Source organism: Pantherophis guttatus, chromosome 2 (genome assembly GCF_059756535.1).
Source record: "Pantherophis guttatus breed Tessera chromosome 2, ASM5975653v1, whole genome shotgun sequence".
NCBI classification, from domain to species: domain Eukaryota; kingdom Metazoa; phylum Chordata; class Lepidosauria; order Squamata; family Colubridae; genus Pantherophis; species Pantherophis guttatus.
The window spans coordinates 86312221-86330073 of record NC_142064.1 but is presented as its reverse complement, the minus strand read 5'-3'; the positions used below and the strand labels follow the sequence as shown (position 1 = coordinate 86330073).

Below are 17853 nucleotides of genomic sequence, written 5' to 3'. Positions count from 1 at the left end.
GATTGTGAGAAATGTATGTAACCACTCTGAAAACTTTTTTTTTTTTGCTCAAGATGAAAATGGGTGCTTGCCAAGTGCATTTGTGCTCTTTTACTTTCAACTAAGTCTTTAAAATACAGATCATAATATTTTCTTGGTTCACTTCTTTCTATCTTTGCAAAAAAGCAGCTTGTGATGGAGAGTTTTGGTGTGTGTCTGAATTTAATCAAGAAACAAACTTATAATAAAATATTGATAAAGCTACAGGATAAGTACTGTCCAATATAGCAGCGGTCCCCAACGTTTGCAGTTTGGCGGCCCAGTGGGGGAGGGGGAGAGAGGAACCAGCCCACATGAGTGGCAGACCAGTTGACACACATGTGCGCAGCTCATGTGTGAGCAGCGGACCGGCACGCATGTGCATGTACACGCAGCTTGACTTGAGCAAGTTGAGCTGCACACACGTGTGCAGACAAGCCAGCCCACTGCTCGTGTGGCCTGGTTCCGAATAGGCCACAGTCCAGGGCTTTAGGACTGTATATCAACTTGTCAAGTAACTTTAAGTTGTTTAAACATTATGATACAAGTTAATTTCTGTTTTACCTTAATTGTTATAGCAATTAATTACTTTGCATGTGTGCTTCAGAAATACAAATAAGTGATATTGATTAAAAATTCAAGGGTCTGCTTATCAGATGGGGCTTATCTATGAATATATATGAGCTATCCAGTTACTTTAAAAAAACCTGAGGAACTGTATTTAATTGAGGATAAGCCCATCTGCAGATAAGCCAGACCCAAGTTTTAAGATGTATTTTAAGCAGCTGAAATTCTTGGCTTATCCACAAGTATATATTGTATGAATAATTTGGGTGCAGTTTAGCCATAGCAGATATTGAGACTAAGGAAAGATAGTTTCAGTAAGGCTATGAAAAAATAAGTATTAAAAATAAAATTCATCATTCGTTTTAGGCTTCTGATAAATCAGAATAGGGGGTCTCTTTCTTTTGGGACTAGTGCACTCTCATAACATGGCTGCCATTTGGGAATGGCTTTTCCTATTTATTAACTGTATAGCATATTGAGTGAGATCAGTTACAGAAGACAACTAGTGGGATGTTCTTTCAGTATAGGTAGTCTTCAACTTACAACCATTCATTTAATGTCCATTCAAAGTTACAACGGCACTGAAAAAAGTGACTTATGTCTTTCACACTTATGACTGTTGCATGGTCACATGATCAAAATCCAGACACTTGGCAACTGATCTGTATTTACGATGGTTGCAGTGTCCCAGGGTCATGCAAACACATTTTGTGATCTTCTGACAAGCAAAGTCAATGGGGAAGTCAGATTCACTTAACAGTTGTGTTACTGACTTAACAATTGCAGTGATTCACTTAACAACTGTGGCAAGAAAGGTTGTAAAATGAGGCAAAATTCACTTAACAACTGTCTCGCTTAGCAGCATAAATTTTGGGCTCAGAATGTTCAGTGCATTGTGGGCAATAAAGTTGATGCTAGAAATTAGTATTTTGCTTGGTTGTATGTCAGTTTCCTGTATACTTTTTAAAAAGTATACAGTATACAGTTCAGTAAAGTATTTTTTTTTTAAAAAAAATCAATATATTTTATACCTTTTAAAAATATTTTTTTTTAAATTAATTCAAGCGGGGCAGAAAACCAAGTTGGTGACTTGGAACCCCAAACATTTTGGAGCATCTGCAATGTAATAAAAGTTAAAACCAGAACCTGAACAGGCAAACCGATAAAGGCAACTTTACTGAAGATAAGGCTGATCCTGAGAGAGATGGGATACAAATATGAAACATACACAAAATAAATATGCTGTAATATCCTCAACTTTTCTATTATGCCACTACAAAGATTTGATTGTGAGCGATATTCCAATAGAAGCAAGGACTAGAAAAGAAAGTTTGAGTTTTTCAACAGTGAACACAGTGCAAATTTGTTAGGAACGGAAAGCAGTAATTTTGGAAAACCCATCCATCTGCCTGAAAATTGTATTAACCCTTGGGAAACCTGAGTTGCATGCTTCTGGTTGAGAGACTGAATAATGAAGTTATTCTGTCTTTTCAATAGACTTTTTTTTTCTGGTAAGCAAAAGAGAGAGAGAGAGAGAAAGAAGAGATTGGAAAACACTCCAGGGTTGTAAATTGAAAACATCAGTATCTTATCCTATTAAGATTCGGTGAATAAAGGATGCAAATTGCCCTACAAATTGCTCCAGAAACAAAGCCTCTTGAATGGAGACTTTGTGTTCACTAATGTATATATCTTGGTGGATAGATACATTTCCTAGACCTTATTAAAAATTACGAAGTACTCCCAGTCAAAGCTATTAGAATGAATCAAATGCATAATTTTTTTTAAAGAAACGATGTAATTTGATGAATTAAAGTTGATTAGATCTATTCCATTAAACATATTTGGGGGGGGGTGGAATCTTTTTGCAGGCATATTCAGCAATTGAATAGAATAAATACTGATATATTATGTGTTCTGCTGGTAAGATATTTCTCCCAGAGAAATATCTCCCAGAAACCCCAAGCCATGTTTCTAAAAGTATCTAAGGAAATTGCAAAGTTTAGTGAAATATAATTCCAATTACAAACTTGTAAATTTGGAATGTAGCTTCAAAAAGGAAGCCATTGAATCATCTGTATTTTCTGATTGTTTAGCTTTTCGCATTAAAAGACCAAAAGTGGGCTTTACAAGTGCGCACAAGAAACTAATAATGGCCCTATAGGTTAAAATGAGTTTTCAAAAAAGTTTTGAAATTGCTTATTATTGTCATTCTTCATTTATTTTACACTCAATTATCCAGATTAGTTTAATTATTGATATTGTTTTATTTGATTGAGCTAATTCTCTTGCAACTCACTTTTGTTAATTATTAGCTGTTTTAGTGGTTTTATATTTGCCATAGTATTTTAACTGTTACAGATGTTTTTGTTGATTGCTTTGTAAACAATCAGCCTCTATTCAGAGTTATCAATATAAGACAAACAAACAAACTATGGCTGGTTTGTACTGGCAATGGGCCAAGCAGAAAGTGCACATCTGGCTAGAAACTGGATAATTTTAGTGAAACTTACTGATATGCATAACCTCCTGCCCTGGTGGTCCTCATTCACAAGTTGATAAACACTGGAAACAGAGTATCAGAAATACCAGATGCTTGCCAGGTTTATAGGCCAATGTTGAATTGCAACTAAAGAAAAAAGAGAATAAATACAAACAAAAAGCAAAAACTCAGATCCAGGCTTTTTCTTCCTGGCATAAACAGAGCATGCCAAAAGTTTGTAGTCTTGACAGCATTTTTTTCAAGATCCATTCCTTATATAATATTCCATAAAGGTTAATAGGTCATGGCAAGATAGCAGCCAAATCTGTCAACCAAATTCCCACAGTTGGAAATGCAGGTGGGAAGGCATTTGAGGAATGTTCATATGACCTCTGACTGACACATAATGTGCTTGTCAAGGCCATCCTTTTATTTTTTTTTTACTACTGCCAGAGGGATTGGAAGCAACCTTTTGAAGAAGACATCCATCTGTTTTTTTCTGCCAGTCTAGATTCCTTTTGCAGGAAACCCAGATTTGCCTTCTTGTAGAATTCACTTTGTTTCTAGAACTTAAAGAGCGTCAACTACATGCAAGGAATTGGCTACTTTCTGACAACAGCATTTTAAGCCTCTTAGTTATATTAAGGCTGTAGAACAGGGGTGTCAAACTCTATTTCATTGAGGGCTGCATCAGGGTTGTGTTTGACCTTGGGGGGGGGACAGGATGGGCATGGCCAGGGTGGGCATGGTCAGCTTGACATCACTCGTGTCGGAGGCGCCTGTGGTGGCTTGAGCGCTCTGTCAGCAAAAATGGACTCCCGAGCTCTGTTTTCGGCTGGGACATCCTCCTGCAACCCTCTGCAGAGGCACCATGGGCTGGTCCTTCACTGTTTCCAGGGTGGACCATGGTGACACCCCTGCTGTAGAAACATGGATCCAAATTAGGGTACACAATCTGGAAAAGGAAGCAGCAAATTAATAAACAAGCAGCAGACCAAAAACATTGCTCATCTGTGTGGACCTAATAATGAACAAAAATTTACCTGCTAGACGGATGAATGATTTGGCTCAGTTCAAAGTGACTAACTTTACAGATAAGCAAATTTTGGGGAGAGGGGAGGGTGGTTAACATTAAATTACTTTTGTTTACTGAAAGTAATGATAGGTTATAGAGCTTCATCTGGCTAGTTGACAAAAGCAAGTTTAGATGAAAGCTAAAATCAAGACTGAAATATTAACTAGCTAGATAAACAGATATGCAAAATTCAAGGACATAAACTCACGGCCTGCTGCCATTAAAAGGAAGCACTAGACTAATGAGGCCTGAGCTTATTCAGTAACCTTAAGGAGCCATTTAGAGGAAAACAGTAAGAAAATGGGGATGCAGACAATGAACAGGCTGCTTATAGTATCCCCGGTGGAAGAATGTTTGGCTGGCAAATCTGAATTCTGAACAGGAGTTTTGTTATTAAGGGTTGAAGATGTCCTCCCACACGTTGTTGCAAGTCCTGCTAGTTGTCTTCCTTCAGAAGCTTGTCTGTGACACAAGGAAGGCTAGAAGTGGAGCTTATAAAACTACAGGCAGCCTCTCTGTATATCATTCATAAAATCAGAGTGGAAAAGACTTGAGCACAGGAAGAAATAGGACTCCCGGCTTGCCCTACTATATCCTCAGGGTCGCCGCACAGCGATCAAGTTACAGTCATCATTAATCACTTCCTTTCCTTCAAACTTGAGCTGAGGAGAAAGCGGTCCCATCCGGATGGTAGCCTTCTCCCCCCCCCCCAAAAAAAAAAGAAAAAAGAAATAGCATTAAAGATGCAAGTAAGTTGCAACGCTGAGAAAGAATTCTAAAACGGAGAAAGCTGACCGGCATTCTTGCAGTTGGAGCTCATCCGTAAATATGGAGTGTTTGGAAATGCTAGTCATCTTGTCAAAAGGCAGGCAACTCATTTTCCTCCAGGCGGACAGATCGGTGATGTGAAGGGTTCTGCAAAGGTGCAGATAGCTGGCATTTCCAAATATTTAGAAGGGATATAAATTGAACTCTGTGGCCTTTGAGTAAAGCTTCATAAAACAGCTCTGGCTGAGCAGAATTCTGCATGTGTTTCATATGAAGGGAGCTGAGTGGCTGGAGGAAGAATTGCCTTTGTTTTATTGCATACTGCCAGAGTCAACTTGTATGAGACGAGCAGCCATATAATCTGTGATAAATCTATAAATAAACCACTGCCACGAAAGGGTTACCCTTAGGATGGATGTGCAAGTGGATTAAACAAGACATTGTAGGCTAATGATTTTTTTGTGCACTTGCCTGTGAAGCAACACTGTGGAACAAGTCCCCAACATTGTAAATGCCTTAAGGACCTGGCTTTTCTCCCAAACGTTGAGAGATTAAGTGATATGTTTGTGTGGATTGGTGCCAGGTTTTGGCTTTTATTGTTTTTTAAATGTTTTCTCTTTTAATTGAATGTGTTTTAGTTTTTAAAAAGTGATTTTATTCGAAGCCACCCAGAGTTGTCTGAAAGATGGTCGGCTATATAGATGCCTTAAATAAAATAAAATAAAAGTGAAATATTGGCAGAGATGCCTTGGTTTGCCATCTGTGTCTAACATCACATTGGTAATCATGATTTGCCAAATGGATGAGTCAAATGGACTCCTTAGAACAGTAGTTTCCTTCAGAAATTAGGCTCTACGGGCAGTCCCCCATTTTGAACTGAGTGAATTTGCCATGGTAATCCTTGAGCAAGAGACATGGGGGTAGGGGTATAAAAAGCAGGCAAGATGGTGGTTTGGGATGGCAATTAAAGATTTGCCCTTTTTGCAACAAACATAGAAATAGGGTGGGAGGTTGAATAGCTGTAGCCACCACCTTGATTTTTTTTGAAAATTCACGCTCTGCATGAGTGATAGGTAGAAATTTTTGCTTTAAGATTGCTTTTGTACATAAGGGGTGTGAAACTCATGGCTGCGGGTCAGATGCGTCATGCATGGCCACGCCCACTCCCGGTTTAGCGAAGGGGGGAAAAGTCACGATACATCACGTGATGACAACATGACAACACAAGTTTAAAACCCTGTTGTACATGAACAAAAGAATGGATAACAAGTGGCATATATAATATATCCTACATTTCTGTTATTTATACTCAGAAGGTAGACTTTTAACTAATCTTCTGATTAAAGGCTGTGAAATCCAGAAAGCTATGAAATCTATTACAAAGGAATCTCAAAATAAGAGGTAATAAATCTATGTGGAATGACTATAATATTCTTCAGCTTCTGCCAACCTAGCAGTTCGAAAGCACATAAAAAATGCAAGTAGAAAAATAGGGACCACCTTTGGTGGGAAGGTAACAGCATTCCATGAGCCTTTGGTGTTTAGTCATGCTGGCCACATGACCACAGAGATGTCTTCGGACAGTGCTGGCTCTTCGGCTTTGAAATATTTATTTATTTATTTATTTATTTATTTATTTATTTATTTATTTAATATAACTTATATGCTGCCCTATCTCCATAGGACTCAGGGTGGCTCACAACAATTAAAACAAGCCAATAAAAACATAAAATGCATACATAAATAAATATTAAAACCCGTTAAAATAATCGAAAACCCCCTCAGTCCAGGCTAGGTGCCATGAACAGCCATGTTTTTAATTCGTGGCGGAAGGTGCAGAGGTCAGGCGCCAGCTGGAGCCCCAGGGGGAGTTGATTCCAAAGGGTGGACACGCCCACAGAAAAAGCTCTACTTTGCTCTACCGTCAGCTAGACATTGTCTAGCTGACGGTACCTGGAGCAGGTCCTCCCTGTGGGAACGCACCGGGCAATGGGAAGCTGTTGCTGGTTGCAGATGGTCCGCCAAGTATCCTGGGCCTAAGCCATGTAGAGCTTTATAGGTCATTACCAGCACCTTGAATCTCACCCGGAGGGCAACGGGCAACCAATGCAAGCCACGCAGGAGAGGTGTTACATGGGAGTATCGGGATTCTCCCATCACAACCCGTGCGGCTGCATTCTGTACCAGCTGAAGCCTCCAAGTGGTCCTCAAGGGCAGCCCCATGTAGAGAGCATTACAGCAGTCAATATGTAATGTAGCGCATGAGTAACTGTGCGTAAGGCATCTCATCCAAATAGGGGCGCAACTGGCGCACCAGACGAATCTGGGGATATGCCCCCCTGGTCACGGTTGTTATATGATCTTCTAGACTCAACCGCGAATCCAGGAGGACACCCAAGTTGTGTGCCCTGTCTACAGGGGGTAAAACTTCACCCCCTATAGCCAATGATGGAACCTCTCCTTTGGACTGAGATGCCGGTATCCATAGCCACTCAGTCTTGGCAGGGTTGAGCCGAAGCCTGTTCCTCCCCATCCAGATCCGAACAGCTTCCAGGCACCGGGACATCATGTCGAGGGCATCACTGGGTTGGTTCGGGGTGGGTATAAAAAGCTGAGTATCATCAGCATACTGATGGTACCTCACCCCAAAACCACGGATGAACTCCCCCAGCAGTTTCATATAAATGTTGAACAGAAGGGGCGAGAGAACCGACCCCTGGGGCACCCCACAAGTGAGGGGCCTCATGGTCGATCTCTGCCCCCGTGCCAATACCGCTTGCGTCCGCCCCGAGAGGTAGGAGGAGAACCACCGTAAAACGGTGCCTCCCACTCCCAACCCCTCGAGGTGCCGCAGCAAGATACCTTGGTCCATGGTATTGAAAGCCGCCGAATGATCCAACAGGACCAGAACAGAGGAATAACCCCTGTCCCGAGCCCTCCAGAGATCATCCACCAGCGCGACCAATGCCGTCTCTGTGCTGTACCCGGGCCTGAAACCCGATTGGTACCGATCGAGGTAATCCGCTTCATCCAGGGCCATCGGGAGCTGACGTGCCACCACACTTTCGACAACCTTCGCAAGAGATGAGCACCGCCCCCTAGAGTCGAGAACGACTAGCACATATGTGCGAGGGGAACCTTTACATTTACCTTTAAGTCTATGTGGAATAACCATAATATTCTTCAGGAGTAAGCAGCATTGTATTCAGTGCTGTTTATTTTTGATCACATAGAATCAGGTTCAATTACTACATTCAGATATTTTTTTATTTGTTGAGCAAATGGCCCAAAGGGAGAAGCTGTGCATATACATTTAAAAATATTTAGCATCTGCCAGGCACACCAGAGTCTTGATTGCATTGAGAAGGCCACATACTTTCAGCTTAATGAACAGAGGTTTTCCATAAAATGTACTTCCTAATATACAAAAGTTTAGAGAGTAAATAAGAAGTTTGCTATACAAAGTAGTGGTATACTCTTGAATGTCCAAGGAACTCTCTATCAGGTGTCTTGGTTAAAAACAGATATGTGTGTGGAGGGAAAAAGGAAATATGACTGATATTAGGATGTGTGCCTGTTAGTTTTAGCATTATTCTTTGGAAAGATAACACATTATTAGATAAAAGTGATTGTTGGATTATATTGAGAGTTATCCTAAGTCTTCCTGATAAAAAAGTGTTGATTTTAACAGCTGGGATTAATCGTTCCAAAAATGTGAACTTCCAAAATATTTGCTTGCTTTTTCTTTCCAACAAACCGGAGTGAAGTTCTAGGAATCTCTTAACTAAATTCTGAACTTGATCAGAATCTGATGACTTCAACTTATTCTAATGATGAATGTCAACTACAAAGATATGGATTAAAGATCCAGCATTTTTTTCTTTCTTTTCATCTGTTTTTCTTTTAATATTAGCCATCTTGTTTGATTCAGAATTCTTAGGATTATGAAAGCTTGCAATTATTTTGAAAATCTTGCTTGATATATTACAAAAGTCCCCAAACCCCAAGCTGTGAACCAGTACTGGTCAGCAGCCTGTTGAGAACCAGGCCATGCAAGCAGCGGGGAAGTGTGTAACGCTTCATTTGTACATGCATGGGAACTAGCTTGTACATTGCTGCCGCTGCCGCTGCCAATCCATGGAGCCAGAAAGGTTGGGGACTACTAGACATATCAACCATACATATATCGTAGAGGTAGTCCTCACTTACTAATCACAACTGAGCCTAGCAACTCTGTCATTGAGTGATATGGTTGTTAAATGAGAGATCATGTGATTCGACTTGCAATTTTACTGCTGGTTTCTCCACTGATTCTGTTTGTCAGAAGTCGGTAGTAAAGTGTGATCAAATGGTCATCACACGCCTGTGGGATGTTGCAACAATTATTAAATACCCATTGGATGTGAAGCATCTGAATCTCGATCACCTGGCTACAGGGACACTGTGACAGTGTGAAGGCTGGTTGTAAACTTTACTTTCCATAAAGGTACTGTTGTAAATTTGAACAGTGGCTAAACTGGGCAGTTAAGCAAGAACTACCCCATCCGAACTGCGATTGCTATTTCTTCAAGGGTTGTACACCTCAGTTCCAGCCTGCATGGAAATCCTTATCTACCTGTGTTTCTCCCATCAGCAAAGTCTACAAAGGTGATGCAGGCTACTGCAGTTCATATCGGGGAGAGGTGTGTAGTGCTTTGTTGGCAAAGGATGCATTTGTTTTCTTTAATACTTCCTATGGAGATCCGGAGGAGACTCAGGAACTGCTTGTTCGCACAGCCTGGGCTGAGCTGAAAACCGTGAATCCGTTTTGCCGTCCAGCCGCTGAGTCGCTGCTGTGTCACTACATCTTCCAGGAGTGCAACCCTTCCAGGATTGGACATGCTCCAAAACCTGTTTGCAGGTAACAGAAATCAGCAAAACACTTTCCTTTTGATTCTTGGCTATATCCCTCATATTATATGATGGTCTGTTACACAGACTGAATTTGTGCTGTGGGGTTCACGTAGATATCTTTTCTTGAAAATGTGATAGACTTAGGGAGACATCAAAGAAAAGATTGAATTTTGTGTACAATTAAATGCCATTTCAGCGCATAGGTATGAAGTCAGTATTATGGCATAATGGTTCTCTATGAGGAATAATAATGGTTCTCTGTGAGACCTGCGATGTATTCATATTATTCATTGAATAGGCTAAGTCCAAGTAAACTACCCTGTTTCCCCCAAAATAAGACATCCCCTGATAATAAGCCCAATCGGGCTTTTGAGTGCATGGCAATAAGGCCAAGCGCTTATTTCAGGGTTCACAAAAATATAAGACAGGGTCTTATTTTCGGAGAAACATGGTAGTAAGCTCCTTGGTTGATTTCACCACTATTCTACACACCTTAGTATAAATATGTTCATATAAGCAACGATGTGAGTGCAGTTTAGAATTAATTGATATATTTGAAATTCAGGGGTTCTGCATTGTACCGTACATCTAATTCTTGCACAAAACTCAACTTCTACTCTACTGGATCAGAGCAAAAGTTCTTTTTAATTTGACATTCTGTTTTCAGAGTGGGGCACTTAGATATTGAGAGAGAAAAAACCCTGACAGATAAGAAATGTCCATGATGTAACTTCACAATAAATGTGTATTTATTGTGAAATGATGGAATAAAATAGTTATGCTATTGAAAAAAAAATACTTTGGACCTGTTCTGAGTTTAAAGCTGTTTAGCATGGGGCAAGAAGTTGTATGGAATTATTGGAATCAGACCAGTAATATTTTCCACTTTGAATCGTGCAGGAGTATTGATTCCCAGATCATTCTGAAAACATTAAACCTTCTCAGATACTTTCTGGAGTAGGTTTCTCCCTTCACCTAGCAACTCTGTACACAGAGATTGTCAGTCATTGCTACCCCCACCTGTTAGCAGAGTAAGAATTATAGCTTTCTGCAGCTTACAACTGCAGTTAGCTTTTTGTGAATGGGTGTTCGGCCATTGCTGTTGACAAAATATGTTGATACATGTATGCAAAACGAATAAAGAAAACAAAGCCAAAAGGTGGCACAGTTGTACCAAAAACAGAGTCCCAGGCAAGATTTAAAAGATAATTAAGTTAATTTCAGTGTACAAAACAGATCTTCCACTAGTTTAAAAGAGATTCATAACTGATATTCCAATGCCAATCTTATTTACACCATTCTGTGGTTGTGTGTTTATATACAAATCCATTGTGATTGCAATATTGTGATTGCGTGGCTGACTATGCATCCCACTGTTGTTTATAAAACGATGTAGAGAGCATTGCCTTGCTGTAAAGGATCTCTACTGCTTTAAGGAATGGCTTGCGATGGAAGAAAATGCCCGCAAAGGCATTTACAAGCCGGCACTGATGTTGCTTACTTTGCCAGAGTGTAACAGACTTCCCAGCATGCACCAGGAACCCACCGTCTGCACCAGGATCCCACATTTTGGTAAGTGCCTCAGTAAATTGCATGACTCTGCAATAAAACTTACCTTATGGAACACCCTCCTCCCAGCAATCTGGCTAACCCTCATTCTTTTAGTCTTCTGGAAAGCCATCAAAAGCTGACTCTTCACCTAGACACCAGAGTAGTGTGAGGAGAGTCTGGGGATGATGGTTGGGGCATCCTGGGAGGATGACTGAGGTACAGGTAGTCCTCAATTTACAACAGTTTGTTTAGTGATTGTTCAAAATTATAACAGCACTGAAAAAAATGACTTATGACCTTTTTTCACAGAACAATTGTAGCATCTCCATGGTCACATAATCAAAATTCAGACACTTGGCACCTGACTCATATTTATGACAGTTGCAGTGTCCTAGGGTCACGTGATCCCTTTTGCAACCTTCTTCAAACAGGGAAGCAAGATTCTCTTAACAACCATGTTACTAATTTAATAACTGCAGTGATTCACTTAAAAACCATGGTAGAAGGCATGAGGCAAAATGAGGCAAAACTCATGTAACAACTGTCTCGCTTAGCAACATAAATTTGGGGCTCAGTGTGGTTGTAAGTCAAAGACTATCTGTACTGGATTTTTTTAGTTTTGGGTTTTCTGGTTTTAGTAGTTTAATTGTTGGAAGCTGCTCAGAAGATGGCCATACGATTTTTTTTAAATAAATAAAATAAATATCTCTCACAAAAGTTATTGTGAAAATTATGTATTTGATACATAATGCTGTCAAACCCAGAGTCCTGCCCAATTTCCCTTCCCATCTGTTTCCCAACTGATTACAAGGGAAGGGTCTATATTAAAATAAATAAATAAATAGTCATGAGTAATGGGATTCTGATTTAGCCTCTGAATAGTCAAGGACACAACAAGGCAAGAATGAAAAAGGGTAGAGGCAAGTATTTGGCAGCTTGGGCAGCTATGAAATGTTCAACCTCTACATACATATCACTGAATGTATTTTAACCAAACTGGTGAGGATCTCTTTCATCAAGTGCTCTGAGCTCTGGAAGAACAATGTAACTCACAGAAAAAAAAAATCAGGTTAAAATGTTTTTTTCATGATTTATAGTTATCTGCATATGGCCAATCATCCAGCTGGGGATAAAGGCATAGCTAAGATATTTGGTTGATAACTTAACATTCCTTTAATCATGTCATACTAAATACCACAGCACCCACCTTTTTATCTCAGGGATTATTATATAGGATCTTGCTTATATATATATTTTTTCTATCTTTTTCTTTCCTCAGATCTGAAAAAAGAAGGCACAACAAGTAAGCAGTTCTCTTTAGTATCTGGCATTTTAAAAGAATATATGGTTTTGTAAAAAGTGTTGGGCAATTTAACAGGATGGACAGAAGGGTTCATGACTGTAACAGTAAAAAATTAAATTAAATTAACTGGACTTAGAAAGAAAGAGAAAGAGTCTGAGGTTTATGAGGGCTGTTACAGCTGCCCCATAAATAATCATGCTGAGTTCCTGATCTGTCAAAAAGACGCCAGTGAAGCATATTCAGTCTCCCCATTTAACCCTTGAAAGAAAACTTAATAATTATTTTTTCAATATTGTCAGAGCAAATATGCTTTTTCCACTAAGGGGAATGTACCGTGTACTGTTATTAGACCATCCTGTTTAATTTTGTTTCTCTTCAGAAACTTGTTACAAAGGGAATGGGGTGACATATGAAGGTTCGGTGAATGTCACAGTTTCTGGCATTCCGTGTCAGAAGTGGAGTGCACAGGTAAGAAGACTATTTTTCAAAGTGGAGAAAAGCTTGCTGTAAAGTAGATTTGAATATATATCTCCCTCTGGGAATCACTGATGTCAAATCATTTCTGGGCTGGGCAAGGAAGTATATTAGCCTTTGTGTAGAGGAGAAGAGAGATGGGGGCTTGTTTATGTCAAGTTTATTTGCAGATTAAAAAGGGCTTTATGTTGGGAGACGAACACAGTTTGAACTGTATTGCTTAGTAAGAGCCTAAAATGAGAAACACATTGCTGTCGTACTTGAGAATTTTGCCCTTTCTGTGTTGCAAAATGAAATGGACCAACCTTCCTGTCTAATATGTGGATTATGATGCAAGTTCTCTTCTGCAGTTCTCACTGATTGTTCTGTAGTTTTTTTCTGTTGGAAACAAAAAAAGCACTAAAAATAAGTATGGAAACGAATTTTTAAAAAATGATACAGTAATATATTTTGAAAAGTGGAGAAAATCAGTTCAGATTCATATTTTCTTGCAGAACTTTTTTTAAAAAACAGATTAATGAGACAGTAAAATAGACCTGACAAATGGAAGGATATGCGAAACATATGGCCGGAAAGCAACTTGATCATTCCATTCATATTTTTAAATGGGGAAAGTATAGCCTAGCACTGATTCATCAGCCCTTCCCCCCTGGAGCTTTCATTCTTTACAAAATTCTGCTAGGATTGTTTCAAAAGTGCCCAAAATTTGAAAAAAAAAATACTTGAAAAATATTTACTATCTTCTCCCCTGTCACTTAGGTTCCTCATGCACATAGAAAAACACCTGAGATTTTCCCAGACCTCTTCAATGCAATAAATTATTGTCGTAACCCAGGGGGTGAAAATGTGCGGCCCTGGTGTTATACAAGAGATCCTTCTGTCCCGTGGGAATACTGCCACATACCTCAGTGTGAAGATGGTAAGATCCCATTGCAAACATTATTCAATCAAATGGAGTGGTTTGCTGTGAATTTTACCCAACAGATCTAGTCCAAAAGCTGCAAGCTCGCGATTTGAAATTTTTGATTTGGCATTACTCTATAAATTTCTGCTTAGGTTTGGAATTTTGATTGTAAACAGTAATACAGGTAGTTCTCGATTTACAACCATTTAGCGTTTAGTGGCTGTTTGAAGTTACAATACAGCACTGAAAAAAGTGACTTCTGGTCGTTTTTCACACTTTTGGTAGCTTACCACAGTACATTAAAATTGACTGTCCCAAAGGTGCTTTTTCCAAAAGTCAACTGGACTTTCTTGTTTTTTTCTTTGAAAATATTTCATTTCTCAGAACTGAAGAAGCTTCTTGGATGAGAAGTAAAATGTTTTCAAAGAAAAAAACCCAAGAAAGTCTAGTTGCCTTTTGGAAAAAGCACCTTTGGGACAACCATAACCTGGATGGTTGAGAATCTCCATACACATTAAGGTTGACTAGTACCAGTCATTAAATCTGATAATCAATTATGCTGTTTTCAGGTTGAAAGTTAACCAATAAAGACTCATCTGTTTTTGAATTTACTAAGTTGCAAGGGTTTAATATGACTTACAGTATAGTAATAAAAATAAGTACATCACTGGATCTTAGCTATTCACATTTGTTTCGTTCTTTCTTTTGAAGAACATGTCTCTGGCATGTTCTTCACATTCCATTAAAAGCAAAATGGTGATTAGTCAACAATTGAACTACATCATGAAGTCAATGTAGGAGTAGATTTGGATTTGATTTGCAGATTTTTCCTTGGAACAGTCGCACAGTATTTTAACCTCAGTAGGGCATATTGCTAGTTCTAAAATCATTTGGAGGTCACATGTGAAAGAAGGATTAAAACAGTTTTAGAAAGGTTTGATGGCCCCTTTCAGGATTGGGTGAAACACAAGGACTGGTTCCAAAGAGTTGCTTGCAATGAAACATCCCTCCTTGGAGCGTCAGGTGGTTGTGATCTTTAGAAGACTCGTGCAGCTACTGTGAAGACTATCCCCAGCTGTCAGTTCATGCATGCATATGCAGAGCTGTTTTCCTGGCAATCTCAATGAAAGGGTTGTCTGGGATTTTAAAACAGCTGCAGTCTGGCTTTCCAGAGAAGGTGTCTGCTTTAATGTTACAGGAGGAGGTGCTTTGTTTGGGTGCCAATGAATTTTGAACAGTGGCTCAGTCAAATGCATTGTTCCACCCCGTTAAATATTTCTGTCCATTATCACTTACAAAACAATCTTTATTTTTGCCATTTGAGGATGCTATGATTTTCTCTCCTCAAATATTTTTGTGCACTAAAAACAAGGAGCCCAATTCCTATTCCCTTCAACGCGCTGGACAGTGCTTCTGCTTCCAAACTAATTTCCATGGCAATATGATAATAGTATAAGCAATGATGCCTCTAAAACGGAAGTCTCATTTGTTTCTATTTTAGATTCCTTGACACTAGGAACAACAAAGTTGAGTACAGCATCTCCACATTTCCCTTTCTTCTCCTCTTTCTCTTCTACCTACTCCATGACCGTCATCATCTCTGTCATCTCCAGCTTTGCCATGGTCATCATTCTCATTATTACAGTCCTTGTCTGTTGTCGGAGACGCAAGCAATGGAAAAACAAAACAAGGTAAATGTTAGTGAGCACAATCAGATTTAGCAAAATGGAGAACGACATCAACTTTGCTGAATTGAAGAGTCAGTCTAGTGTTGTGATTAAAGTGCTGTACCAGAAACTGAAGGACAACAAATTCCAATCTTCCCTGAGGTGTGAAAGTCAGCTGGTTGACTTTGTGCCAGATTGCCTATCTCTTGTCATTCTATCTATTTCTATGTGCAGAGCTATGTATTTTGTGCTTTTCTCTAGTTATTTCTCTTCTATTCTGCTGTCTTCAGATACTGCCACATCCACTAGCCATACTTTTTTGTGTGTGTCTTTCTTATGGACAGTTGTTAAGTCTGGGATGCCATGTGGCAAATGCTTGTATATCTCATTTCCAAAATCCCACCATAATTTAGCTTCTTCGCTTTCTATTACTTCTATTATTTACGGGACCGCCTACTACCACCAATAGCCTCCCACCGGCCAGTACGCTCTCATAGAGAGGGACTCCTCCGGGTGCCGTCAGCCAAACAGTGTCGACTGGCGGCCCCTAGGGGGAGAGCCTTCTCTGTGGGGGCACCTACCATCTGGAATGAGCTCCCCCCAGAGATACGGAGGATCCTGGATCTGTGCTCCTTCCGCCGTGCTGTGAAGACCTTTTTATTCCATCAAGCGGGCTTGGCCTGATCTCTTCCCTTTTTAAATACGTAAATTTTAATCTGTTTTTAAATTATTGGGGTATTTTAATTTGTCTGGGCCAAATAATTTAATTTGATTTTATCGGGTTTTTAAATTTTGTGTATTTATGTATTTTATTGTTGGCTGTTCACCGCCCTGAGTCCTTCGGGAGTAGGGCGGTATACAAATCAAATAAACTAAACTAACTAAACTACTTTGTCTGTTTTGTAGTCCCACCAGTTTTGGCTTTCAGGCAAATGGTATTTCTTGCAGATCTTCTTTTATTAACTCTTCTGTTATAATCCTCTGCTGTTGTTTTTTTCATTACCCTTACATGGCCATAAATGGGGATTATATGTCCCAAAATCTTATAAAATTGGAAGAATCAGTTTAGGGAATGGAGCTTTTTGTATATAGGCAGATTTAGCCTTTTATAAGTGTTATCTTTAGTGCGAGATATCATGGACATAGATGCTCCTAGTAGTATTACTGGAGACAGGATTGCATACCTTAAGTCAGGCCCCCCCCAATCCCCAATCCCTGGTCCATGGACTGGCACCAGGCTGCAACATGCCAGAAACAGGGCAGCAACCAACAGAAGTCCATGGGATGCAGGCAGCAAGTGAAACCACCCTGGTCCGGTCTGCAGAAAAACCTCTCTCTGTGGAACCAGTCCCTGGTACCCAAAAGGTTGGGGGCCGCTACCTTAAATGACTGGGAAATAAATAACCTCCTAGTTTAATTTATGTTTCATCAAAATGATAACATTCCTCTATTTATTTATTTAGCATATGGCATATCATACATGGACTAGCATTCTAAATTAAAATTAAAATTTATATTTATATATTATATCTATAACATTTCTCTGTTTTTGCATATTCCATATATCCTGGTTGAATGGACACTAGAATTTTGAGTCACAAAAAGTTGTTGGTTTGTTTGCAAGGCTTGTTCCAATTAAGTCACAGATTCTTTCTCCCTCGTTCATTTCAGAGAATTTGCACCACCAGCTCTGACAACTCTTCCTTCGGAGCTCCTGTTGGACAGGCTGCACCCCAATCCTATGTACCAACGCATGCCTCTACTTTTGAATCCCAAATTATTCAGTTTGGAATATCCACGAAATAATATTGAATATGTGAGAGATATTGGGGAAGGTGCTTTCGGTCGTGTCTTTCAAGCAAGGTAAATGAACTGTTAACCAGTCATGATTTGGCAGCTGTCACTGAGTTCTTTCTGTTTAAAGTCCTGCAGAGCCTGAAAATAGGGACCCATTTATATTAACTGTATGTCACAGAAAGACTACATGAATCAATATTAGTTATATATCCTCATAGATTTATTTCCAGTTAGAGAGCTTTTCCACTTATTCCAGGCATATTAAGGACTTCCCTGCTGTGGTACCATTTTGATTAAGGGGGAATTCTGACTTGGATGCAGTCATGATCTCACAAGGAGTAGCTTCATCCATTG

At 39.6% G+C, this 17853-nt stretch overlaps 1 protein-coding gene across 2 annotated transcripts in view; it reads left to right on the top strand.

Moving 5' to 3' along the window:
- The window catches only part of MUSK (muscle associated receptor tyrosine kinase), a 44787-nt gene that overhangs the window by 18037 nt on the left and 8897 nt on the right, over nt 1-17853 (top strand). The window contains exons 9-15 of one of the 2 annotated variants that reach the window (XM_034410567.3): nt 9544-9810; nt 11200-11375; nt 12634-12657; nt 13037-13125; nt 13891-14050; nt 15537-15726; nt 17374-17565. In XM_034410567.3, coding sequence (XP_034266458.2) covers nt 9544-9810; nt 11200-11375; nt 12634-12657; nt 13037-13125; nt 13891-14050; nt 15537-15726; nt 17374-17565 — 1098 coding nt within the window. Of the gene's footprint in view, nt 1-9543; nt 9811-11199; nt 11376-12633; nt 12658-13036; nt 13126-13890; nt 14051-15536; nt 15727-17373; nt 17566-17853 lie in introns of those variants that run through there. The other variant, XM_060690417.2, reaches the window with a different exon arrangement.